This window comes from Onychostruthus taczanowskii, unplaced genomic scaffold, assembly GCF_017590055.1.
Source record: "Onychostruthus taczanowskii isolate IOZ18803 unplaced genomic scaffold, ASM1759005v1 scaffold105, whole genome shotgun sequence".
NCBI lineage: Eukaryota > Metazoa > Chordata > Aves > Passeriformes > Passeridae > Onychostruthus > Onychostruthus taczanowskii.
The window spans coordinates 1,266,469-1,291,915 of record NW_024497078.1 but is presented as its reverse complement, the minus strand read 5'-3'; the positions used below and the strand labels follow the sequence as shown (position 1 = coordinate 1,291,915).

At 35.3% G+C, this 25,447-nt stretch overlaps 1 protein-coding gene across 1 annotated transcript in view; it reads left to right on the top strand.

Moving 5' to 3' along the window:
• Window positions 1–25,447, top strand: part of ATM (ATM serine/threonine kinase) — a 56,421-nt gene that overhangs the window by 2,242 nt on the left and 28,732 nt on the right. The window contains exons 4-34 of the mRNA XM_041414596.1: window positions 325–470; window positions 891–1,055; window positions 1,846–2,011; window positions 2,284–2,522; window positions 3,287–3,450; window positions 3,689–3,858; window positions 4,406–4,777; window positions 5,304–5,498; window positions 5,843–5,938; window positions 6,435–6,660; window positions 6,789–6,920; window positions 7,655–7,780; window positions 7,907–7,996; window positions 8,941–9,109; window positions 9,766–9,965; window positions 10,511–10,593; window positions 10,682–10,837; window positions 11,329–11,404; window positions 11,542–11,672; window positions 12,030–12,150; window positions 13,218–13,394; window positions 14,155–14,324; window positions 14,641–14,887; window positions 15,523–15,641; window positions 16,913–17,039; window positions 18,271–18,470; window positions 19,747–19,921; window positions 21,506–21,670; window positions 21,925–22,057; window positions 24,234–24,329; window positions 25,036–25,207. Of these exons, the coding sequence (XP_041270530.1) occupies window positions 325–470; window positions 891–1,055; window positions 1,846–2,011; window positions 2,284–2,522; window positions 3,287–3,450; window positions 3,689–3,858; window positions 4,406–4,777; window positions 5,304–5,498; window positions 5,843–5,938; window positions 6,435–6,660; window positions 6,789–6,920; window positions 7,655–7,780; window positions 7,907–7,996; window positions 8,941–9,109; window positions 9,766–9,965; window positions 10,511–10,593; window positions 10,682–10,837; window positions 11,329–11,404; window positions 11,542–11,672; window positions 12,030–12,150; window positions 13,218–13,394; window positions 14,155–14,324; window positions 14,641–14,887; window positions 15,523–15,641; window positions 16,913–17,039; window positions 18,271–18,470; window positions 19,747–19,921; window positions 21,506–21,670; window positions 21,925–22,057; window positions 24,234–24,329; window positions 25,036–25,207 (5,004 nt within the window). The remainder of the gene's footprint in view (window positions 1–324; window positions 471–890; window positions 1,056–1,845; window positions 2,012–2,283; window positions 2,523–3,286; window positions 3,451–3,688; window positions 3,859–4,405; window positions 4,778–5,303; window positions 5,499–5,842; window positions 5,939–6,434; window positions 6,661–6,788; window positions 6,921–7,654; window positions 7,781–7,906; window positions 7,997–8,940; window positions 9,110–9,765; window positions 9,966–10,510; window positions 10,594–10,681; window positions 10,838–11,328; window positions 11,405–11,541; window positions 11,673–12,029; window positions 12,151–13,217; window positions 13,395–14,154; window positions 14,325–14,640; window positions 14,888–15,522; window positions 15,642–16,912; window positions 17,040–18,270; window positions 18,471–19,746; window positions 19,922–21,505; window positions 21,671–21,924; window positions 22,058–24,233; window positions 24,330–25,035; window positions 25,208–25,447) is intronic.

Genomic DNA, 25,447 nt, shown 5'->3' with positions numbered 1-25,447 from the left:
TTTTATAATGTTGCAGCATAAATAAAAATACAATGATTTTTTTTTCCCAATTGTAAGTTGTATGTTTAGCTGTAAACTGGGCAAAGTTTAAAGGAAAGGTTGGTTCCTACTCCAAGTTGTTTTGTCTTTAAAACTTGCATCTCCTTTTATAGACTGTTTTCCAGTCATGCTTGGACTGTAGTGTATTTCAGTTGGGTTTAGTCTTTGATAATTAGAATTGTGAGAAGAACAGGAGCTGGCATTTTAGCCTAAACCAACATTTTCCTATTTTACTTCAGTCATAAATGAGTTGATCCTTGGTTAATCTCTCTTTTATTTTTGAAGCGTCTTGCAGAAATATTTCCAGAAAGAACTTAAAAACCTGCAGCTGACAAAACCAAATGCATCTGCTTCAACCCAGACTGCAAGACAGAAGAAAATACAAGAAGTTGGAAGCTTGGTCAAATACTTCATCAGATGTGCTAATAAACGTCAGTAATACACATTATCATATAGAGATGCTGGTTTGGTTTGGAGCTTTGCTTTCAACTTTGAATTTTAACTTTGACGCTACCAATGTAGGGTTCATCATATTTGCTTCCAGATGTTTGCTTTTTAAATATCTTAATGTGAATCCATCATTTGTGCTCCTTATCTGTCCTTTTTGATGTTTACAGTGCCTTTTTCTAATTACTCAATGCGTCTATAACTGATATATCCTCTCACTGGTAATTTATATGTTAGAAATAGTTTAAGAAAATGTTTCCTCATAGGACTGTTTCAGAGCTGTAAGTTTACGGGTTTTGTTGTTTTGGTTTTTTTAATTAGGTAACATGTACAAACAATTAGTTACAGATTTATTTGGTAGAATTTGGGTTAATTAAATAATCTCATGTTGTTTCTTCATATAGGAGGACCCAGACTGAAATGTCAGGAACTTCTGATTTATGTCATGGAAATTATAAGAGATCCAATAAGTTGTGCTGCTTATGGTTCTGACTGTAGTAGTATACTCCTAAAGGATATCCTGTCAGTAAGGAAATATTGGTGTGAGATATCCCAGCAGCAATGGTCAGGTAACATTTTTGAGCCTGCTTAGAAATGTGTTTTCCTTTTGTAGAAGCATGTGTTTTAATTTGTTTGATGTCCTGTTGTCTGAGGTAGTGCACAAAATACGGAGTAAAGCAGTGTCAACCTCTAAGGGCTTACACTTGAAGTAAACAAAACAATAAAGATTAGGAATTTGGGGTTTTTTTTCTTTCTGTGTACTTTGTCTATTCTTGCTGAAACATCAGCACTCCTGTACTTATCAGGTCGTGTATGGGTGGTCTGAACAGGTCACTGGAAGAGACCTGTGGGCATGGAGAGCCAGTGGGTTGTTGTGTGGTGGTTAGTTTCTTTAGGAACATGGAAGTTAGCTGAGTTTGTGTGTGGGCAAAACCAGGAAGCATGGCAGAAGAAGTGTTGACATTAGATCGTAAGGAGCACAATGGAATTTAGTTACTAAGGTGAGGCAGGGCTGAAGGCCATAAATCTAGAGGAAGTCAGACATTAATCCAGTAAGTGGAACAAGCTGCTTTTATTAAAGGAGGGGTATATAATCTTTGTAAAGGTTACTGTAACCTTTTCTAGTGATTTCACCTTAATGCTTGCTTATAATTCTTGGGGTACATTAGAGAAGTCTGCTTTTTTATTTACAAAATCAGGGATCTGTTGCTGTTGAAAGTAAGAACATGGATTCCAGCTGTTCACCAGAGAGTGGTGGCCTCTGTATCTTTAATGCAATATTTTGTGTCAAGATTTTTTCATGTAATCCTCTGTAATATATATGTTTATACTTACCTGCATTTTTTTATACATTTGCAGAGTTGCTGACCCAGTATGGCCATTTGTACCTCAAACCTTCTGGGAGCATTAATAGAGTCTTAGTGGCTAGGATAATTCACACACTTACAAGAGGGTACTGCTTCCAAACTGATGGGTTGTGTTCTGACATGCTTCTCTTCTTTTCAAAAGCAATGCAGTCTGCAAGGTATGTTGCAAGTGCTTCTTTTGTATGCTAGAAAATAACTTATATTAAGTACTTGGGATTAGACTTGAGTTATAACAGGTTCTTCAGATATATTTTCTTCTGCTTTTGAATGGCAATTAAGGAATTTCTCTAAAATACTAATGACTTCTGCATTTGTTAAGCAAATACTATTCTGAATGTTGTTACTTGCTAGTATTTGCATTTAAACAATACTTATGAAAATAAATAAGATTATTTCTCTTGAAAGTTTCAGTGTTAGAGTTGTGTTACAGGCAGGAGAAGAATACTGCAGGCCTGGATCATATTGTTGGAGCAATGAATATCTTCTGCAATAAGTTTGCTGACAACTGTCGCATACGGATTTGCAAAGTAGGGGAAGAAATTTTGCCTACGGTGCTTTACATATGGACTCAGTATAGACCAAAGGATTCCCTGAAAGAATCAATAATTGAGTTATTTCGTCTCCAAGTTCATATCCATCATCCAAAGGGTGCAAAAACTCAAGGAAGAGGTACAGTAAAAAGCTTAATTTTTTTATTACTGTATTTGGTTGTTTAAATTATTGTGCCAACTCTGAATTTTGATACTGAGTCTTGGAAACACCAGTGGTAGTGATGATTATTTGTCAGTATTATGCTGTGGGTTAATACTGAGTGAAAGTGAAAAGTTGTTTTCAAATTGTATCCACTAAGACTGTATTAATTGTGTTAAGTCCTTTAAAGGTTGGGGCATATTTTAATCAAAAGGCAGTTTTAATTGCTAAATGAAAATACAAAGTCTTTGGGGAAAGGAAATAATAATTTAGATTTGGTTTAGATTGCCACATGTATTGGTGTTTTACCAGATCTATTTAAACCCAGAAATTACTACTGTTAATTGAGTCTGACTTACACTATAAAACTAGTCAGAGAATATAACTCAGTAATTATGTTTGTTGTGGTCTATTTTAGTTCTAGCATAGTTTTTTTTTTAATACTTTGTATAAATCTATCCCTTGCCTTTAACTGTATTCTTTCCAGTTAGATGAGGAATTGTTTATTAGAAACTTAATTCCTACCCTAATTACTTCTATATGGTGATTAAGTTCTCTCTTAACCTTTCCCCTTTTTTACTTTATTCATTCTAAAGTATAGAATTTGCTTTTCAAGCCTACACTTGCTGAACTTTTTTTGACTTACTCAGATTTTTGTCTGTATTTTGCATTGTCTTGGTAGGTTTATGTATTGTATCAAGTGGGTGATACATGCTATCTTTTAATTGTTTTTGCATGTACAGGTGCATATGACTTAACAAAGTGGCAAAGCATCTTACATAACCTGTATGATCTGCTAGTGAATGAAATAAATCTCATCAGTAGCAGAGGGAAGTATTCTTCAGGCTCACGTAATATTGCTGTAAAGGAAAATTTAATTGAGTTAATGGCTGATATCTGTCATCAGGTAACACTTTTATTTGAATATAAGATTGACTGTATAATTGCTGAGCCATATGTTTTGCTGAAGCATTCATATATTTTATCTGTGATCTGTTGTGTTTTGTTAATTCTGCACAGTTTAGAAATGTATTATACTGCATTTCATTGTGTTTCTTGTTAGGCTGTAAGTATTTCAGTTTTCTCGTAAATACTGCTACTTTTTTTTCTTAATTTGCATACTTGAAAATTTCTCTTTATGCAAGGTTTTTACAGAGGATACCAAAGTCCTTGAAATTACCCAGTCTTACGCTGTTTCACAAAGAGAGCCCAGTGAGGACACAGTGCCAAACAAGCGCAGGAAGATTGAGCTTGGCTGGGGGGTCATTCGAGACAACCTGCAGAGATCCCAGAAGGATTTTGATGTCATACCTTGGTAATAACATCTTTACAAGAAAAAAGTATCGCTCCAAACATCTTTTTACATTTAATGATCTCCTGAGTATGTTGTGCATTTAAGTTGAGGGTCTGGACATGCTGTGATTATATATCTAAGCAGTGAACTTAGATTGTCAGAGCATTTGGAAAGTTGCTCTTTGCTGGCATTGTCATGGTACAGTAACCTTTAGGAGTTTGGCCATTTTGGTCTATTCACACAGTTTTCTCTAATACCTGTCCTGAAAACTATTCCAAGACCTGGCTTCTTACCTTGGACCTTGATTGAGTGGTATTTTGTTTGCCACGAGGGACCTCTGAGCTGTAAGAAACTGTTAGTGATAGTGAGGCTAGATGAGCAATCTTTACAAACGAAAATGGTAGAAATACTGAATCTTTAACTTTTGATAGTAAACAAATCAGCTCAATACTGTGAAATGTGAATGAGAAATGGCAATTGAAGAAGGCTTTGTTTGTTTGTTTGTTTATTTCCGAAAGTGCAAATTTATGTGTGTTTGGTATTAATTGCTTCACTTTGTGTTTTCAAGGTTACAGATTACAAGTCAGCTAATATCCAAGTATCCCATGAGTATTCCTAACAGTGAGCTGCCTGCCTTACTCAATGTCCTTCACCAGTTACTGCCTCAGCAGCGCCGAGGAGAAAGGACCCCATACGTGCTGAAGTGTCTCACAGACGTGGCTTTGTGTCAAACCCAGAAAACTGATTTGAAAAGCACCCAGAAGCTGGAGCTCCAGAGAACCTGGGCAAAGATCTGGACTCTTACTATTCGCAGCGTTAGCCTTCAGCAAATTGAAGTGGAGAGCTTTGGGCTGCTTAGAGCTATGATTCAAGGGAACCTTGTTGTAACAGATAAAGAGCTCTGGAAGATATTTTCAGGACCTGCATGCAAACCTTCGAGGTAAAATGGAATCAAGGATAGTGTCTTGTGTCTGATTCACATTCCTCTTTACTGTGTTTCTGAATATTAGTGTTGTTGTGACTGTATTTCTATTCAAGAACTGCACATGTTTGTGTTCTAAGCATTTAAAATTATCATAAATGTGTAATAAGACTAAAAGCAGAGGCAGAAGAGGCAAGGATCTTCACTTTTAGAATATACTAAAATTTAAAATGGATTAAAAATTTAAAGATCTGACAGGCAAATATTGATTTTTTGAAGTTAAGAAGCATGTTTTCTTCTGAATTTTTATTCTGAAATAAGTACTCTGACATAGTCTTTAAGATAGGTAGGAAATGTCTGTAATAGCCAAGAAAAATGAAAAGGCAAAGATTTTAATGAAGGAGTTGACCAGTATGCGTGCTTTTTAACTCACTTATGTACTTGATGCTTCCTGTGCATGCAGAAATACTCACTTTGCTTTAGAGTGCTAATCAACAAATACCACGTGGTTTCTCACAGATCCCCTGTTCCATTTTTGTTGCAGTTCTGCTGTATGTTGTTTATCATTAGTGATGTCTGCCTATTCAGTGCCAGAAAATTTGGACATAGGAGTGGAACAGAATAGTTCTGAAAGAAATCTGGGTTCTGTGTTAAGGGAGGCAATAATGAAATGGCTCCTGTCCAGCTACTTGGAGGAAGAAATAGAAGAATGTGCAGAATTGCCTCCTGTGCTCCTCAGGTAAAGTTTTTGTGGCATAATTTTACATGTAAGCGCACCCTGTAACACAAAAAAAATCTGCAGGGAAAAATGTATTATATTAATGCAGAATGCAGTTATATTAAAGCTTAAGCACAGTCTGTAGGGTTTTTCAGCTTCCTATAGAATGTCATTCTGGGGATATAATTTGTTTATCTGTCCATATAATGGCAGATATGCGACCTATGCATTAGAAACCTTCAATGAAAACTTAAATTTCATTGAAGATACCCTGTTAATCTGGTCAATGTTTGTGTGTGCTTTTCAGGAATCTTAAGAGCTTGTCTGATTGCAAGAAAATATGAAAAACATTTTTTTTCTTACAGTGATGTTCCTCATCTTGCATTACAAAAAGTTCTTGTGAGCCTTACAATGAAGAACTGCAGAGCCTCCATGATCTTTTTCCAAAATGATGCTAAATGGTATGTTTTTAAATTAATCATTATAGGTATTTAAGCTAGGAATGCTGCTGAGCGTTCATCAATGCTTTGGACTATATCCAGTTTCCTCTTAATAAGACTAGAATGTGTGTAACTTGTTCTGATACAAGATAAGACTTCACTACTAGAAGTTAAAAATACTAGTTTCAGGGGCTTTGTGGATTTCTGCTTCAGCTGTGTCAAGTAGGCTGAGGTCAGGGACCCTAACACAAAGCAGATGCTGCTCCATAACTGCAGGAGAAGGTATGATCTGTGTACAGGCTTCATGTTTCCTTACAGTTCTGGTAGAGCTAGAATGGTGTTGACCATTCCACAGTGAAAGTCACGTCAGAAAGTAAAGGTCAACCAGGCTTCGGAAGCACAAAAAGATAAAATATTTTATTTTGTTTTTGTATATTTCCTGTATTTAAAGAATAGTATGTAAGACTTGTAAGTTATATACTGGCTGCTAAAGTAAAAACTGTGTCTCTTCTTCAAGTGAGCAACATGTGGAAGGGAAAGAAGAAAATAATTTTTCTGATGTTGAAGAGCTGTACCTGCAGACTACATTTGATGAAATGGATATTTTCACTAATTTTGGAGTAAATGTTGCAGATAAAAATGTGACTGGTTCAAGACTTGCCATCAACCAAAATCTTAGGGAAACACTGGAGAACTGCCTTTTAGCAATGTCAGAAAAGCTTTTAAGCAGTTGTGGTCCTATGGTAAGTTAGAAACTGTTGTTACATCCTTGCATTTATGCTCCCAAACAATCTATTTCCAAGGCAAAGTGTATGGCGTCTGTATTTTGTGGTGATGAGCTGCTGGTATTTATACTGTGTGTTTGGTTTAGTCTAAGGTTGTTGCTGCTGAGCACCTTGTCCGATGTGTCAGTCTCCTGGCTGGTGTTCTGGGCTGCTATTGCTACACTGGCATTTTTAAAGAGGAGGATGCCTGTAAGTCAGTGTTGTTCCAGAATGCTAAGGTAAGCAGTAATGCAATTGGGATGTATTAAAAATGAAGCAAAACATTGAATATAAATTAATTCATAAAATTCTGTTTGTACTGGCACATTTTAAGAGCACAGAGCTCAGAAAAAAAGCAGCTTAGAGAGATTTAAATTTGTTACTGTTGCTGAAGGAGAGGAGTTGCTGAAGTTCTGTCAGTACACTCGTGCATGAGTTTTGCAGTGGAGATTATTCTAAATATTGATACATTTCTGAGTCACACCTTTCCAAAAAATGGAAGTCATTGACATGTAGACAAAGGAAGAATTAGAGGATAACAAGTCCTTTCATTTGTAGGTCTTTTATTCAGGAATTTAAGATAATTTGATGGTTCAAACCAGTATGAAGACTGCTATTGCTATTGGTTTTATTATTAGTACTATCTGAGATGGTTCTTGGGTTAAATACAGAAACCCAAAACTTACACTTTATGGAGATGTGTTGTATTTTTCTTTTGTGAAAATATATGAAAATATAATTGTTTCAAGCACACCTAAGCCATGGTTTTGTCACTACTTGAGCAAAATGAGCACAACAAAACTCACAGAAAAAAAATGTGGATTCACTGATGCACACAATGAATATCAAAGCTGTATGAATGAGAATGTATGAATGAGAACCCTTTTCTTTTGGGAAGATGTGTGTACTGTGTAGGTGCCAATGTATAAGGGCATTTCAGTGAGGTTTTCTAACCATGTTGTATTTTTACTAGTCTCTCATTCATTATGCTGGAGAAAGCATTTCCCAATCTAAAAACAAACTAAATGAAGATACCCAAATCAACACACTGAGGACCTTGATAATGCAGTGTACAAAATGTTTGTGCAATTGTACCAAGGTAAAGTTTATAAAGGAGTTCAAATTTCTTTCTTCATTAATGAGATCAGGAAATTGAGTATATCATGCCTTTAATTACAGGGAAAAATAATTAATTAAACTGTCTGTACCTCTTGCTTCCTTACAGAACAATGCTAATAAGATGCTGTCTAATATATTCATGCGTTTGTTAACATCAAAATTTATGGATGATCTGATAGATATTTGTAAGAATCTGGTAAGTACATTCTGCCTGTTTCTGAATGCAGTGCTCTTCTGTGAGGGGATTGTTTTTATAGCACAGTAATCTGAAGGCAAACCAAACAAGATACATATTACTGAAAAAAATAAATTGAAATACATTGAGTTTTATAGAAAATTCCTAAATGGAAACATTGCTGTTTAGCATTTGAACACAGGTTTAGGGTAAAAAGAAGAGCAGATGGATAGCATTTGATCAAGGTTAGCATTCCAGCTCACATTAAAAAACAAATTTATGCTGTTTTTCGTGTTTTTATTACTTTCTTGCAGTAGAGGTATATACAAAAGAATTCTATACCACTCGACAGTTAATGTTAATGCACTTGTAAGGGAGCGGAGTTTTTTTGTGTTTATTATGTGGATATTAAATCTTACTGTAAATGACTCCTTTCCCACTGGGAAAAGTGGAAGTATGGCACATCACTGCACAATTATTAGAACTTCTCTTTAGCACATGGTGCTGCAGTCAGGTCTAGGTAGGCAAATTCCTGCTTTTCAGATGAGGAAGAGCTGGGGGTTTTGCCGTGTGTTAACTTATCATCTGGTAGGGAAAGCAGTAATTAGTTTGCCCTCAGAAAGTCACATGCCTCCTTTTAATTTCTAATTATGAAATATGATGAGAAGTTGGTGAGTCTTAAGGAAAGAACTGTTTTTTAAAAACTGACATTGTCATTGGCAGAATCTAGAATGCAGAGATCAGTATCTGTCTGAGAAAGCTTCTATCCTAAAGAGAATAGTCCAGACAGTGTATAGAAAACAGGTTTATCACAAAGGATGAAATTCATCAATTTTGTGTCACCCTTACTGTCTTCCCCTGTTCTAGTTCACTGGAAAACCGTGGTGTCTCTCCTTGTGCTATGTCTGTGGTGTTTCTTCTGTCTCTAAAAAAACAACTTTAAAAAGCTATGGTGTTTTTGTCAGATGACAGTTACTGGAAAGCCGAGTGTACTGGGAGAAGTGGATCTCAGGAATGATCCTGAGGAGAGTATGATGGAAGTAGATAACCAGGCATCTGATGGTTTGTTTGATGATCATTCAGTGACTGACATCAGTGACACAAATGAATCTGGTGACATGCAAAGTGTAACAGGTAAGTCTTTTCTACCTCCAAACTTATTTCCAAAAGCTTGTTTTTGCAAGTATCTCTTTGCTTGAAACTTAGTGAGGTACAAAATTGTGCTGCATTATTAGCAGTTGAAGCAGGTAGTGGTTGAACCAGTTACTTTCTAAGCAGTAATAATTTTCATCAGTGCTTTAAAGATGTTAATGAAGTGTTCGAGCTCATTTAGGAAGGAGTAGTTTGTTTTTAATGTTATAAATCAAGTAAGGCAAGAATAGACACTAACTTTTTCAGAGTCAGACAAGTTTTTGCATAGAAAAGACTAGAAAATGTGTCTATAGAATGCTTGTGTCTCATTAGATTGTGCTTCATTATCTTAAAAACAGTACTGTTTAACTTTTCTCCTTCTCCTGATCAATAATTCTTGACAATGCATCTGGAACTTCAGAGGGACAGGAGCATAAATCTGTCTGTTTATTCCTGTTCGGAGCTACAAGTACTGATGTTAGCTTTTGTTTTAGATTCCTATTTTAAATGCCCTAGCTGCTCAGTAACAAATTGACATAAAGGTTGCTTGTACTCTGTCTTTTTTGAGAACTTATGTTAGTTTTGCGAAGACTTAAAGTGTTACCACCTCTTCTGTTGTCTTTGGAGAAGCATTTCTTACATGAAAATCTTACTTCCAGGTGCTTTGAGCCCACTAGGTGAAGAACAGTTGACAAAGCAGGATTTACTTCTCCTTGAAATTGTGAGGTTCTTATGTATTTGTGTAACTACAGTCCGAGTTCAGACACTGAGCTTCCGAGCCTGTGATATTCGGAGGAGGCTGTTAATGCTGACTGAAGGCAGTGTCTTTGACAGCACTAAGCCCCTGCATCTGCACATGGTGAGTGTGAGGGGTTTTTACAGCAGAGCCACTTCTGTAATTGTACTGTTACTAAATTTGCATAGTCTTCTTGATTACACATTGTCTTTCTCCTGTTATCAGTCCCCTGAGAAGACTTAAAATGAGTACATTTGGTGTTTTTGCAGTGTGTTGTAGTCAGGAAAATAGCAGTTTGAATTTGTAAGCCAGAAAATAAAGAGTTGAGAAAAATATATATCTTGCCTTTATAATAAATTATTTGTTAAAGAACTAGAAATAGTCTCTGCAGTAGAATAATATCTGAGGCTTAGTTTTCAAGGGATATATTTTTAACGGCCAGAACTAGAAGTTTGATGATCTGTATTACTGTGTGATGGTGTTTCATGAACAGATGACCAGTCTAACATGCAATTGCCGATGAGAGGTGTCTTCCTGCTGTCTTCCTGGTTTTGTGTAAGACTTAACAAAAAAGTTCATAATTTTTCTTCTTGACTACTTATTTTTCCAAGTACTGTTTATCATTTTAGTTTGGGCTTTTTATTCCATTTGGTTTTTTTATTCCACAGTACTTGATCCTGTTGAAGGAGCTCCCTACTGAGGAACATCTCTTGCCTGCAGTGGATGTTGAGATGCTTCTTAAGCCTCTTTCGTAAGAAAGAAACTATTCAGCATGTTTTACATCTATTTCAGGGGATTTGGTGGCTTTTTCAACATATTTTTTCCTTCTTTCTTTACAGTACCGTGTGTTCTTTGTATCGTCGAGATCAAGAAGTTTGTAAAGTAATCCTAAATAATTTGCTCCCTATAGCAGCAGGGTTGGCCCAGTTCAAAGAACCTGCTGAAGAGGCAGGAAATGCCAAAGGACAGTTTTTGACAGTTGTTGGAGCCTTCTGGTATGTTATTTAATGCAAGAGTCTGTTGTACATAAAATTTTTGATTTTTAGTTTTTATCTTTGCTAACAGTAAGAAGACTGTAGTGCTGTTGTGTGTCTTGCTTGGATGTTTTTTGGGGTTTGTTTTTTTTTTTGTCTTGTTTTTGTGTACTGTGGAATCTTTATGCATCACTTCTCAGATTTTGTGTGTCATTCTGTATTTGTAGCAAAAAATTAATCCTTAAGGTAGAACCAGAATAATAAACACTACCACTGCTATATATAAACAAAGACTGATTCTATGCTGAATTGCATCAGTAATTATGACAAGAGCTGAATTTCAGCAATCCAAAAAGAATATTGTCTGCAATTACCAATAAAAATGTCAAATCCTCCCAAACATGGCCATGGAGCACAAAAGAGTCAATTGTGAGCAGCAGAAACTAACTTGCTAGACTGTTTCTCAAAATTGTGGACAACTTCTTCTGTTAATTGAGTATTCCTTGTTTCAGGCATTTATCTCAAGGAGGGAAATGCACGGCATCAGTAAGAGTGGCCCTTTTAAATTGCATGAAAACTCTGCTTGAGGTAACCCCAGATTTTCTGACATTCATTAGCATACTAAATATTTATTTAAGATGTACTTAAAAACATTGTCTAAATATCTTTTGCATATTGCAGTGTATCTTCTGTACATTTTGAATCACAATATTAATTTTCTTCAGGTCGATCCTCATTGCAAGTGGGCAATCCTTAATGTGAAAAATGAAGATCTCCCTGTGAGTGATGCTTTCCCACATTTCCTTGCAGACAGTCACCATCAAGTTCGCATTCTTGCTGCAAAGTCAATTACCAGGTGATAATATAGATATTTTTTCTGTTTGTAAGAATAATGCTTAATTTCACTTAACTGGATGTCACTTCTGCTACTGCATAGCTGCTCTTTTTGATACTTCTGGAACTGCAATTTTGTCAGAATATAAAAGCCTATCAAATTTTGTTGAAGTGTTCCAACTTTGCATTTCAATTATTCTGCGATGTGAGAGATCGATATATATAGAGAAACTGCTCTGTAAGAAAATAAAGAAAAATCTGTATAAGGCAATTAAGACAAAAATAATTACATTCAGAAAATCAGAATCTTACTGGTATACGCAACATACAGTAATTTTGTAGTGTTATGCTAATAATTATTGTTCTTTTTTTTTTAAAGTTTGTTTCAAGATGTGAAACAGAGAGATTCTTCTGGAATGAAGCTTCCTCTTCCCCTGAAGCTCCAGCAAAAGGCTTTTGAGAATGCATACCTCAGAGTTCAGGAAGGAATGAGCAATCTGGTACCAGCATCTAGTCATTAGTTTTGCCTAGTTTTTATATTTTGAATAAAATTACCTGTAACGTGATCATGTTTAGTTTTTTGAAAATATTAATTATTCTGGTCTTCTGGTAATCTGAGCTCGTGAAACAGTAATAGTCAGGAAATTCCTTTCATATCCAGTCACTCACTGTTTTGCCCACATTAGAAGTTTGTAAATTTGTAAACTATATGTTTCAGACTGCTCTTCTTTATCATACTATTTGTTGTTGGCAGGTTCAGTGCTGTAACACTTAAGAATCGTAGAAAAATGGAACCTCAATGATCTAGAAAACATAAATAATGAATAAGGACTAATGTAAATTAAATAATGTGTTTACAAAGTATTAAAGCAGATTTGTAAATTTCAGAAAGATCATGTTTCCAGTGGTATTAGAGTAGTGGTTTTCAAAACTGAGATTTGCTTCAAAATTTGAGCTATTCAGAAGAAGCTTAAAGTGAAGGAAAAGTAACGCTTCAGTGCAATTACTGGAAATGCAATGGTGTGATGTAGTACTGTGGAATTTCTTAATTTTTCTTTTAGCGTCTTTCACTTTTCCTCCTTCCTTGCTACCGAGTTAAGTCACCCACTTAATTTACATTTTCCCCTTTTTTTCTGTCATGCTGTTACCTCCCTGCATGTCATCTCTCTTCCCTTTGTCTGCTGTGGCCTTGGTGCTGAGGCCTCCTCTCTCTCTGTACTGTCACCTCCAGCTCTTTGTCATCATCTGATTTCTGTGTTGCTTTGAGTCCTTGTTCTGTCCCCTCAGCTTGGTGGTGTCTGTTAGCTTTTGCCCTTTCACTGCAGTTTCTTGTAACTTTTATTTAACTCATCGCTTGTCAACACAATGTCTTAATAGGGGGAGAACTGCATTTAAATAGCAAGGCAGTTCTTCCCTATATGCCTCAAGGAGTTAAAAAAGGAGACTTGACTTGTACAGCAGTATTTATGTTAGTGCCCTTAATTTTAAGTTATTTATGCTGATTTATTAACTAGGAAATTGCTTTGACAGAATATATGCTCAAGGTCTTCATAATTTCTTATTGTAGGTCAGGGGTGATGCAAGTCCTGAAGATGTTTTGGACAAACAGAGTAATGGAAAAGCAGTTTTGCTGATGCTTATAACCATGGTTCTGTGCTGCAGCCCAGTCTGTGAAAAGCAAGCTCTGTTTGCTATTTGCCAGTCTGTGAAAGAGAATGGATTAGAGCCTCACCTGGTGAAAAAGGCAAGTCTGATATTTAATTTGATATTTAGGTTATAAATTAAGATTAGGTTAAGATTGGAAGACTACAAGATGTTTTGCTCAGTATTGAAATTTGTTAAGTATTGTAAAGGTATAGCTAATGTGGTACTTACATAGGTGAATTAATTTGTCTTTATATTTAATATCTTACTCAGAAATAATGAAATCGTGAAAGGCAATTGTAATGCTAAATCTTTTATGTTCAAAGCCCAGATCTGAAATACAAGTAGACTTTTATACGTTGAATATTGCAGATCTCATTTTAAAAAATCATTCTACCCAGAGGAAGCAAGTTTTTTATGTGGAAAATATGTAAAATTAATACATTGTATTGGAAGATGGTATGTGACTTGTGGAATTCTATTTTGAAGTTCACAAGGATATACTGAAATGATTGCTGTTCATACTTCAGCCTTTCATGCCAGTAATTTTTTAAGTGTCTGTGTTCCTTTTATCCTTTCTTTCTGTTCACTGCTTCATGGTTTTGCACACAGTCTGTACCCTGCAAAATGGGTACTGGCCATCCTTTCTTAACTCATATGGGTTAGTTGTAGTTCCTGGATTGCACTCTTGTGAGATATGGCAATACAAATAGTAAAATGGCTTATGCTAAAGAGGGGCTGAGTTACACAACTATTCATTAAAAGGCTGGAGGGCGCACATGGAGGTGTAATATTGTTGGTTTGCCATAATACCGTGTACTCTCTATGCTATTTTTGCATTATTAATTCATGCATTTCAGGTTTTGAAAAAAGTGTCCGACATTTTTGGCTATAAAAGTATAGAAGATTTCATGACATCACATTTAGACTATTTGGTGATGGAGTGGCTGAAAATAAATGACACTGGATATAGCCTGTCTGCTTTTCCTTATGTTCTTCTGAACTATACTAGCCTTGAGGAGTTCTACAGGTGAGTTTGCTATATGATGAAAGTATTATTTAGATTTTATGTACAATTATGACACAGGGTCTCAAATTGCTAAATGCAGTAATGCATCAGCATTTTGTTGTAAGGTGATGTATTGAGAACTTTTGAAATGTATTCCAAACATCGTGTGTATTATATTTATGCAGGTAAGATTTTATTTTTTTGTGTGTGTATAGCAGTAGCTAAACTGATTGGAAGTTTAGTTATACAGTAGAGGAATGGTATTTACTATGTCATGCTCAAGGTTTTTTTAAAAAGTAATTTAAGGACATTTTGGAAATGTATTTACTACGTGTAGGTCTTGTTACAAAGTTTTGGTTCCACACCTGGTGATTAGAAGTCAGTTTGAAGATGTGAAATCACTTGCCAACAAGATTGAGAAGGACTGGAGACAAGTTCTGGCAGACTGCTTTCCAAAGTTACTTGTCAATATTCTCCCGTACTTTGCCTGTCAAAGCCATGAAAAGAGTGAAGTAGCAGAGCAAAGAGAAATGGCTTCTAAAGTCTATGACGTGCTTAAGGATGAAAACTGCTTAGGAAAACAGGTATCCATTTAAAATGTGTAAATTGAGTTCTATGGTGTTTAACAGACCAGAAAGAAAAATTTCTATAATATGTAAATAGTTCAAATTTATAGGTGCAAAAGTAATATTTTATTAAATTCAAACTAGACAAATTTTTATCCCAAGGATTTCAAGGAACTGTTCAGTAGAAACTTTCAGGCAGAAAGTTGACTGAAGCATAATTTTTTTTTCATTGTGCAATAATTTTTTTTTTACCATTCATTGTACAACCCTGAGTTTCTCTGTAGTATATCTCCCATTTTCCTCTTAAAATATTTTGTTAATGCTTTATGATGAGTCATCTTCTCCAGAGGCAAACTCTGTGTTCAGAAGTAGTAGTGAAGTGAAACTTTTTTTATATATATACTGTAGGAAAGCAGATTGTTCTACCTGTCACTGCCATAGAGAAGCTTAACCAGGCTTAATTTATGAATTAATTGTATGTAATTTATGAATTAATTGTATGTCATACAATTAATTCATAAATTAAGCCTGGTTAAGTTTCTCTATGATGGAACAAGTAGAGAATCTAGACAAGAAGTAGGCTTTCTCAGAAGTCAAAGAAATAATTCTGGCTGAAATACCTTTTTCTAATTAAAATACTATTTTTCTTTTAGCAAATGGACAATTTATTTCATAGTAACTTGCCAGAGATTGTGGTTGAACTGTTGATGACTTTACATGAACCAGCTGGTGCCGCAGTCGAAGAAGGGTCTCATCTAAGTAAATACATAAGGTGTGTATTTGCAGATTTTCTAAATGCTGAGTGTGTTTGTGTAACATTGTGCATTAAAATGTGCTCTTCAGGCATGAGAAGAGGTAAGCCTGAAGCTGAGAGGGTTTATTGTTACTAGTAATGGTTTATCCTAGTCATACCTTCTCAGGTAGTTGCTCCCCAAGGTCAGGAGGAGAATCTCTGTAATACTGCAGCTAATGGAAGGAATGAACAGCGGGCCAGGGGGTGCTGTTGTGTGGTGTTGAGCTGGGCTGTTGTGGCACTGCCAGCTGAGATAAGTTCAAACCTAGATGGACTGCCCGCTGTAAAATTGGTCAGGTTCTAGTCTATAAATTAAAATGATTTAATGGTTTTTAATAACTTGAAGTCACAGAGAGGGAAAGTGAACTTCTTCTTAGTGGTCCTTGCAGTGGCAGCTCCTGTCTTTGGTGAGGAGATTAGTTAAGCAATGCCAAATAAGCAAATTCCTAATTTATAGAAATAGCCTAATGGCATAAATATCTTCATGTTTATAACCTTTTCAGTCTTTGTTGTTGTCCTAAAATATCCCTATTTGCATAATAATTCTCCAGATTTTTATGTTCAGATACAAACTTTTTGGAAAAACATTGCATTTTGTAAAGTTCTTGAAGAAGATACCTTTATTGTAAAAACAGTAAGTTGAAAGAATCCAAAGCATTTCTCAGAAAATCTACCAAAAGTTAAATGGCTGAGAATTTAAGAACTCTTCAAAGAATTTTTTTTGCAGTGAGTTTATTAACAAACTGTGGTGTCTGCTTGTAAACAAAGCTCTTTTTAAGAAGGAAATGACAAGAATAAGAGTGATGAAACTTAGTTTATGTGCTTTTATTACTACCAAGATGCATTTCTTTTCTTTTTGAGGTCCCAGAAAATTTTGCTACTCTGTTTCTCTTCAACCAAATTGTTCCCACAATTACAAAATGCAGAAGATTTATCCATTAATTGTAACTAGTTTTTTGTGCTAAGTACCTTTGATGAGACAAATGGAGGGGGGGGGTTTAACCAATATGATATTTCAAAAATATGTGAAAGAATGCTAAGAAAGTACAGTTTTGAAAGCTACCATAGAGAAACAACAAGCAGCTGCAAAATAAGATGCCCGTCACTTTTCTGGATGCTTTTGATGCTTCGTACTGAAAGCAGATATTTTCTAGGAATTAATGTGTTTATTCATTAAGACTTACTGTATTAAATATAAGTGGTTTGACTTTTGAGAAGAAAAATATAAATCTCTTTTTTTTTTCATTTAGAGAACTGGATCCTGCTCCTAATCCTCCTCATTTTCCATCTTATGTGATTAAGGCAACCTTGGACTATATTAGCAACTGTCATAAAAGCAAATTAAAAAGTATTGTAGCAGTTCTTTCTAAAAGCCCTGTAAGTATGATGATGTATGAAGTAAGAAAATGATGAATATATTTCCTGTAGAATGCAAAATTTCTATCATGGGTACCCTTTAGTTAGATTAGACGTTTTCATCATTACTGTGTGAAGAAAATAAACAAGACCCTTTTCTATTCATTTGTTTGCCTTTTGATGTGGAAGACGTCCTAAATTCAGGGACAGAGTTATGTGCATTATATAATTATATTGCTTCATTAATTATTATATTATGTATGTAATATGTCTCATATAAATTATGTAAATGTTATGTAAATTATGTAATTGTTTGCATTATATAATACATATAAAGTAGAGTAGATTATTTTAAAGATTGAGGAAATCTCTGTGTACCAGACACAGTTTAGAATGTGGCATATTTGTCATGTGTTTGAAGAATGTTCTAAAATAATTATACTTGGTCAGTCTTAACTAAATACAGCCTACAATTAAAATGTAAAATTTACTTACTTTTACTGACAGTGTGAAATTTTATACTTGGGGTTATTTTTTGATACTTGATTTTCATTTGTTAAAGACTGATATGAAGACATAGGAAATTATACAGCCTTGCAGTAAATCATAAATAGTTTACTGTGTTCTAAGTTTCTTCCTTAGATATGTATCTGTTTGAAGTTATGCTGTTTCATTGCATATGTTGTCAACAACTTCCTTTGCCTACTTATGCATAATCTAAAAATAGGAAAAAAACTTTCCTGAACCATGTTTTATCTAAATCTTTTGACTGTAAATGTTAATATTACCAGACAATGGAGTAAGTTTTTTTAAATGTTAAACAACCTGCCTAGTGTTGTATAAGTTTACAGTTTTAACAGTTGGAAACTGTAGTGCTGTGTTCTGTGAAATAGTGCATCTTGCACACATGAACATTGTGTTTGAAATAATACAGGTTGAATACTTACCTGATGTTTTCATGGTTTTTAATTGATGTTTCTCTGTTGATAGACATAGCCATTACTGTTTGGCTTTCTGAAAAATGTGCATAGCATATCTCATGTGGGGGAATAAGAAAGGAAAACGAATAGGTATATGGCTTATAGTCCTGTTTGGAGAATTGGTTTCTCTATAGGTCTTTTGTTTGTTTAAAGCAATAAAAATAATGAGGCTGTTTTGCCCATGTTAGGTTTTAAGTTTCAAAAGTTTTTTTCTAGATATTTTTATTGACATTATGAATAATTTTTTCTACTCATATTTTATTCATTTTTAGGATTCATTCCAGAAAATCCTTCTAGCTCTTTGTAAGCATGCATCAGAAACAAAAAACCTGTATAAGAAACACAGAGTTCTTATAATTTATCACTTGTTTGTTGGTCTGTTACTCAAAGAGATCAAAAACAGTTTAGGAGGAGCCTGGGCTTTTGTCCTCAGAGATGTAATTTACACCCTGATTCACCACATCAACAGCAGGTAAACAAAATAATTATCTCTAGATCTTCCTGTCTGTGCTCCCTTGCTCCTGTAACCTTACGTTCTGATACTGCTAGCAGATGTTCATTAATCTGTAAAATTAATTATAATTTGCTAAAATTATAAATAAATTGCTATTCTTTTATAATTTCAGAATTTAAACATAGAATTCTTACTAAAATATGGAATGTTTTGTGCTAGCCTTATATTTAGTTGTTTGCTATATTGCAGGTTTTATATCTGTAATAGGCTATCAAACTGTAGAAATAAGCATTGTTAGGAGATTTTGATGACAGGGAACTTAAGTCATATGGGAGAAAAACTAAAAATGTGGAGTTAAGTGCAAAGTAAGCACATGTCAAATAAAATGTGCTTATTGAGTTAATAAGAATGTTGATACTTACATTCTCACCCCTAAGTACCTATAGCAAAGTGAGAATTGTACATGTTATCTTAGCTTGCCTTCAGATTGGGAAAACTGGTCCTTCTTCAGGTTAAAATTTAAGTGGGATTCTTACCTTTTGCATAAGAAGATTACAGATACTTTCTTACTTGAGCTTTAATTTGAGGTTTCCCAGACAGTTATTAGCCTACATGTGTCTGAGTTTAGGTATAAATTGATTCCTTGGCTGGATTGAAGCATTTCATACCCTGAGATGTTGAAGAGATGTGTGGATTTTATAGAAAATGCCATTATTGTGGCATTATTATTCTTATGTTGAACACTCAGCTGGGGCAGGGGCTGCTGATGCACTGGAGAGCAACACTTCCTTTCAGAGGGACCTCAGAATTCAGCTCAATAAAACCCTGAGAACCTGGTCTGAATTTGAAGCTGACACTACTTAAGGGAGGAAGCTGCACTGCATAATCTCCAGGTGTCCTTTATAACCTAATTTTTTTTAAACTAATGGTCATTTTAGATAGAGAAGGATTCAGAGAGCATGTTTTCCATTTTTTTCTGCTTCTGTCAAGATTGTCTTGACAAATAATAATCTAAAACCCTTCTGGGGATTTTATTTTCTTGTGTATATTTTTTAACAAGATTTTATTCCATTTTCTAAAGTGATCAGTCAGATTCACTGTGTTTCAGTTTCTCTGTGCCTCCTGAGCTAAGTCTTTAGAGCTGATTCATTGAGTTGATAAATTTGAAAGTTTAGAATTAATTTGTCCTGACTTTCTTTTCTTTTTCCCTTATTATCCCTTGATGTATAAAATGTTGATACTCAAGACAGTGCCAGTTTGTATTTCTTTAATTCCACTTTGTTTCCTGTGACAGACCCATTGTAATCAGAGACATATCCATGCGCAGCTTCTCGCTCTGCTGTGATCTGCTGCATCATGTTTGCCACACAGCAGTTACGTGTTGCAGCGATGCTCTGGAGACCCACCTTCATGTTATTGTAGGAACCCTGATACCTCTTGCCACGGACCAGTCTCAGGTTCAGGAACAGGTAGTTTTGTGATGCTGCTTGTGCCTTACCTGTTAGTTTTCCAGTTCATGTTCACTGTTCTTAAGGCTTTATCTGTACTTGTGTTCACTTTTAATTCCTTTTTCCTATGCTTTGGACATTTATATAAAAACTATTATTTTGGATGTAACATTGTGTCTTTAATTTTTTTTTTAAATGCAACTTCACTTTTGGTTCTGCTGTTTGGCAAAACAGCATCTCAAGCAGCTAAGCAACTCCTTAAACTCTGTCAATGATTTAATAGGAAATATGATGAAGACTTTTGGTACAAGGACAAAGAGGAAATGTGTGCAGAGAATGGATTTCAGTAGTTCAGCTATTTATTTAATAAATTATCATTAAACGTAGCACATAGGCCTTAAAAGCAAAGCAGTTTCTGTTGTGTGACAAGCACTATTTCCCCCCTAGTGTTGCTTTTTATGTGCATTCTCCTGGGGGTGAAAATATAGGAGGATTCAGAAACTTAAAATTAGTAGCTGTAGGTGAGAAGAGTGTGCCTGTTGCATTTCAGTCCTGATGTTGCCTTCTGGCTTAATCTGATTCCACTGTACTGTAGGCATCTGCATGGCTGCACTGTAGCCCTGTGCTGTCCTCCTCCTGGTACTTCCAGTTCAGCTGGAGGGCTGTGCCAACCCAGCTGAAAATAACCTGGCAGTCTTGTTTCACATCTTTTTGATTGTGATCAGGTTTACAATATGTGTGTGTAAAACAGTTGCACGTGCACGTCTGCAAAGGCCACGTGTCAGGGTATCCCTGGGCAGGAACAAAGCGGGGAGGACAGAAATTTCTCTGAACTGAATTGGAACTGATGTCAAATGTGAAACCTTCTTGTATCATACTCCTGCAGGGATGCCCACCCTCTAGTGATCACTTTTCAGTTTCTTCTTTTTTATTTTTTCTTCTAGCATTGAATGGAGGCTAGTTAATAATTTTCAGGTAAATACAAGTCTTTAAAAGAACCCTCATCATTTAGATTTAAAACACTTCAGAGGTGCTTGGATTTAGTATCCAGTTGCATTGATTTTTAAGTAAAGCATAAACACAATGTTTTTCCAAAGAAAGTATGGTACCCCACTGACATTTAGTCAAGTTGTAGATATGTTGTTATACAAATTCTGCCAGAGTTCAGTGATTTGGGTAGTAAGGTATGATATATAGGCATCTGTCTAAATTCCAAATTACCAGCACTTTAGTGTGAACAGGAAATTCCTAATAACTCCAGAAATGCTTGGGTGCAATGTGTTGTTAAATCATTGGGAATATAATAGGAATCATAATTGGCCAGCATTTGAAATCAGCTTTATCAAAAGACAAAACTTCAGGCTGGGATAGTAAAAGTTTTGATTTCTGTTTGAGAGGAGGAAGAGCAAAAATGCTCCACCATTCTAGAATGTATCTGTGATTTCCCCAAGCCTCAAATAATTTTACAACTTTTAACAGTGTAAATAAATTGTCTTACTAGTTTAATGAAACTTAGAGAAATGCAAACTTTATAAGCTGAATAAGAAATATGGCTCAAAAATGTTTCTCTGTCTGTTTTGGTTTTCTTGTACTTTTTATATTCAGGTCCTAGGCTTGTTGAAGTACCTGGTGATAGATAATAAGGATAATGAAAGTCTGTACCTAGCAATCAAGTGCTTAGATCCTTTTCCTGAATACCCTGCTTTTAAAGATTTGCGAGCAACTCAGCAGAAAATAAAATACAGTAAAGGACCATATTCTCTTTTGGAGGTAATTACATTTTAAAATACATCTCACAGCATAGTGGTTTTTGTAATGCAAACTTCCCACAGAAGAATAATTTTCTAACTAGTTTAAGTTTAAATGAGACATGTGGATTCTTTTATTGCTGGTTTCAATCATGGAGACACTCGTAGGTCTCCATTTTTACTTTGCATCCACATTGTGAACTTGCTTAGAGCCAATTCTTTACCTGAAGCCTTTATTTGTATGCTGTATGTGCTTAATACAGTGTTGTTTTGCAGGAAATTAATCACTTTCTCTCGGTTGGGGTTTGTGATTCACTGCCCTTGACGCGGCTTGAAGGACTGTATGATTTACGCAAGAAGTTGGAACAGTATAAAGATCAGATGAAGGATCTCCTGAAAATTTTCGAGGGTACTGATGTCTGATTATGTGTTTTATTTCTTTCCCACCTGGTTTTAGGTGTTTAGTGATGTAGCCTATTCTAACTTGACATGGAATTTTTTTTTGTATGTTTAACAATGTAATCATATTATAATTTGGCACACAGATTAGATTGACATTTGTGATTCATGCAACATCAAAAATATCTTTGGCAAGGTGAATTATAAATAAATAGATGAGATGTTACATGACAGAGAGGATAAAATACCCTTCAAGCATTTGGCATGGGTCGTGTATGATTGTGAGTGACCAGGATAATGTAGAAGTGTATTGATTTGTGGTTGCTTAATGTGTTTTCTTGTATATGAATCTCTACTACTCTTTTAAATGAAATGAAGCTTCAATTTATTAAAGGCATGTTAGAAAGTAAAATTCAGAACAAATAGTAGGATTTAGTTTAGTTAAATTTTGACACGTGCCGATGTCGCCCTGATTTTGTAAGACTTTGTTAAGCCTTCTGATGTTTACATTCTTTCAACAAACTTTCTCACACACAGTTCTGTAAATAACCTATGTTTTGCATTCTTTCATGGAGGTAGAGAGAATTGATGGACCCTTGGTCTGTCCAGGGGCATTGGAGAGGTGGCACTGTCACCCTCCAATCCACTGTCACCTTTAGAAAACTATAAATGTTGGAGTCAGAAAATAAAGTTCTTCTTTTTTGTTCCCCTCGAGAGCAGCAGGGTCTGTGTCATCATTTCGTGCCTTATCACAACATGCCAAGATTGTGTTTCAGCTCAGTTCAGAAGCAGTTGCTTCCTAGTTTGGTTTTCAGATAATTGTGCCAGACCATTTCACTTTTCTCCTCTATGTCAAGTCTTCATCAGCTTGTGCGCATGACAGGAAGATAAAAAGAGATGATGTGATTAATTGTAAACAAGTACAAAGTAAAATTTGGGTAAGAATTGTAAAGTTGTAAGGCCACAGTGCAAGTGCATTTTGGCCCCCACATCCCTACATTTACAATTGTACAAATAACTCTCTTTGAACAGAGTTAGTGAAAGGGCAGCAAGCTTGTGTGGAACAACTTCCATCAGAGGAGAGCCTTGTGAGACTGGAAAAGAGATTGAATAGGAATAGATAGAGCTGTATGAACTGGTGAATGGAATGATGAAGTATAGTAGGGAGTGCTTAACACTTTTATCGCAGTACAAGAGCAGATTAAATAATCTGGGAGCAGTTATACAAGAGAAACCATGTAATTTCTTCAAAATACATTCACCATGGCACTTACTACTACTTACTATGAAGATTAACAACATTACTGACCTTAAACGGAGTTGGACATATTTTATAGAGATTATTAGGTGTGAAGATGTGCTCAGGCAAACCCTGAGAAGTATTTTCTCTTGCTTTGCTGGAGATGGGCTGGCAAGCTTAATGGGGCTTTTGCCTTATAATAAAATTCTGTTAAGCACTTACAAGTCTATTATTCTATGTATTAATTTTTCTAAAGATATCAAGTAAGCATAAAGTCTGATTCCAGGTTTGTACTCCAGTCAGTACTTCTTTTAAAAGTACTGGTTTCTTGGGGTTTTTTTCTTCTTTACTCTGACAAATCATCATATTTTTTCCTAGACCGTTTTGTTTAGAATGTTTACTTTAAAAGAAGACCTTGGGCAGGGAGTAATTATGCAAGGAAGTACCCATCTTGAGAGTTTATAATTTGGCAAAGTTAGTTTGGCAACTGAAAGCTAATCAAATTCTTTAAAATTCCTGACAAAAAGCCTAATTTTGAGGTATTCCTTGGGTTCAGATTTAGAACAGAATGATGACATTAACTTAAGGGCTGTCAGTGGAGCCACATAGTATGCTTTCACTATTTCAGATAGCATTCTTACACCAACCTAAGCTAATATTTCATGTATTATCATTTTTGCATCAAAACACTGAAAATAATAGCACAGGTGCATTCTACTTTGGGGTTTCTTTAGCTTATTCAAATGCACAGACATTTTTCCAGGCCATGATGAATAAGAAAATCAGTAATTTAGTTGGTGTATTGTTTAATACCATCTTGCTTCAGCATTAATAATGCATATTGGTATTTGTATTTAAAAGACACTGAAGCAATGTTTTCTTCTAATAACTTCACACTACAAATTTACTGACATGCTTGGCATCTATTTTTCTTTCTGAATTATAGAAAAGCCAGAAGATTCTGTAATAGTGAAATTGGTGGTGAGCTTACTGCAGCTGTCCAAGATGGCAGTTAACCACACGGGAGAAAAAGCAGTGCTGGGTAAGTTAATTAGACCCACCAGTAAATGATGGCTGTCATTGCAAACACCAGACTGAAACTGTGGTTGTTCTCAGTGTTACTTCCCACTGCGCTTTCCACTCCAATACACCTGCAGAGTATGAAGGAAAGAGCAGGGAAGTAGATTTTGGTTTTTTTCTAATGAACATTTAACATCTCTTGTTAAAAATTATTTTCAAGGTTACTTTTTTGTTTTATTTTTTTTCAGTTGTTAGGTGTTTTGATAAAATACTTTGTTTGGAAAGCAAATGAGGAACACATTGATACACATTTTATGTAAAACACAGATTAATACTTACTGAGTTTGCAGTCTTCTGTTTGGGCTCACACAGACTTCTGTTTGTATTTACCATACTGTTTAGGGATTGAAAATGAGTAATTCTGACCTTTTCCATTTGCTGGTTTCTGGCAGAAGCAAACATAAAAGACATATCTGATACAAGCTGGAAAATCCAGAGACATAGGCGCTCCTAGAAAATTGAGTTAAAAAGCATAACTGTAATATTTATGAGTCTTAAGCTACAAAATGTGTTCACATGTAATTTTAATCAGAAAACTCCTTAAGTGATTATTTATAAATGTTTGCTGCTTTTTACCCCATGACAGTCTCAGTTCTAAAAGTAGGATGAGACCTTGTTTTAGTGTGCCTAAGACTACAGAAAGACTATAAAATGACATGCATTTGCAGAGGCTGTTGGAAGTTGCTTGGGAGAAATAGGTCCCATGGATTTCTCCACCACTGCTCTTCAGCGGGCTGAAAATGCACTGGATTTGAGAGCAGCAGATTTACTTGAAGACAGAAAACTTCAGTGTGTCTTCATAATGTTAATTCAAATAAACACTGCTTTGACAGATAATTGGTGAGTATACTTATTTATATAGTTAACTCAGAAGCAAAATAGGAGCTATTAAGTTGCACATTGTTCATATCACCTCAGAGTAACTCTCTGAAAGTGTTCTTAATAGTAGCCATGTGTTTCTCCAAGGTTCAGATTATTTACCCAGTCAATCTTAGATGTTTCCTAGAAATTCTGTAGTAGGATGCAAGCCAGAGAGTCTCCTGTGTGCTGTAGAGGATAGCAGTGCTGTGGAGTAAATAC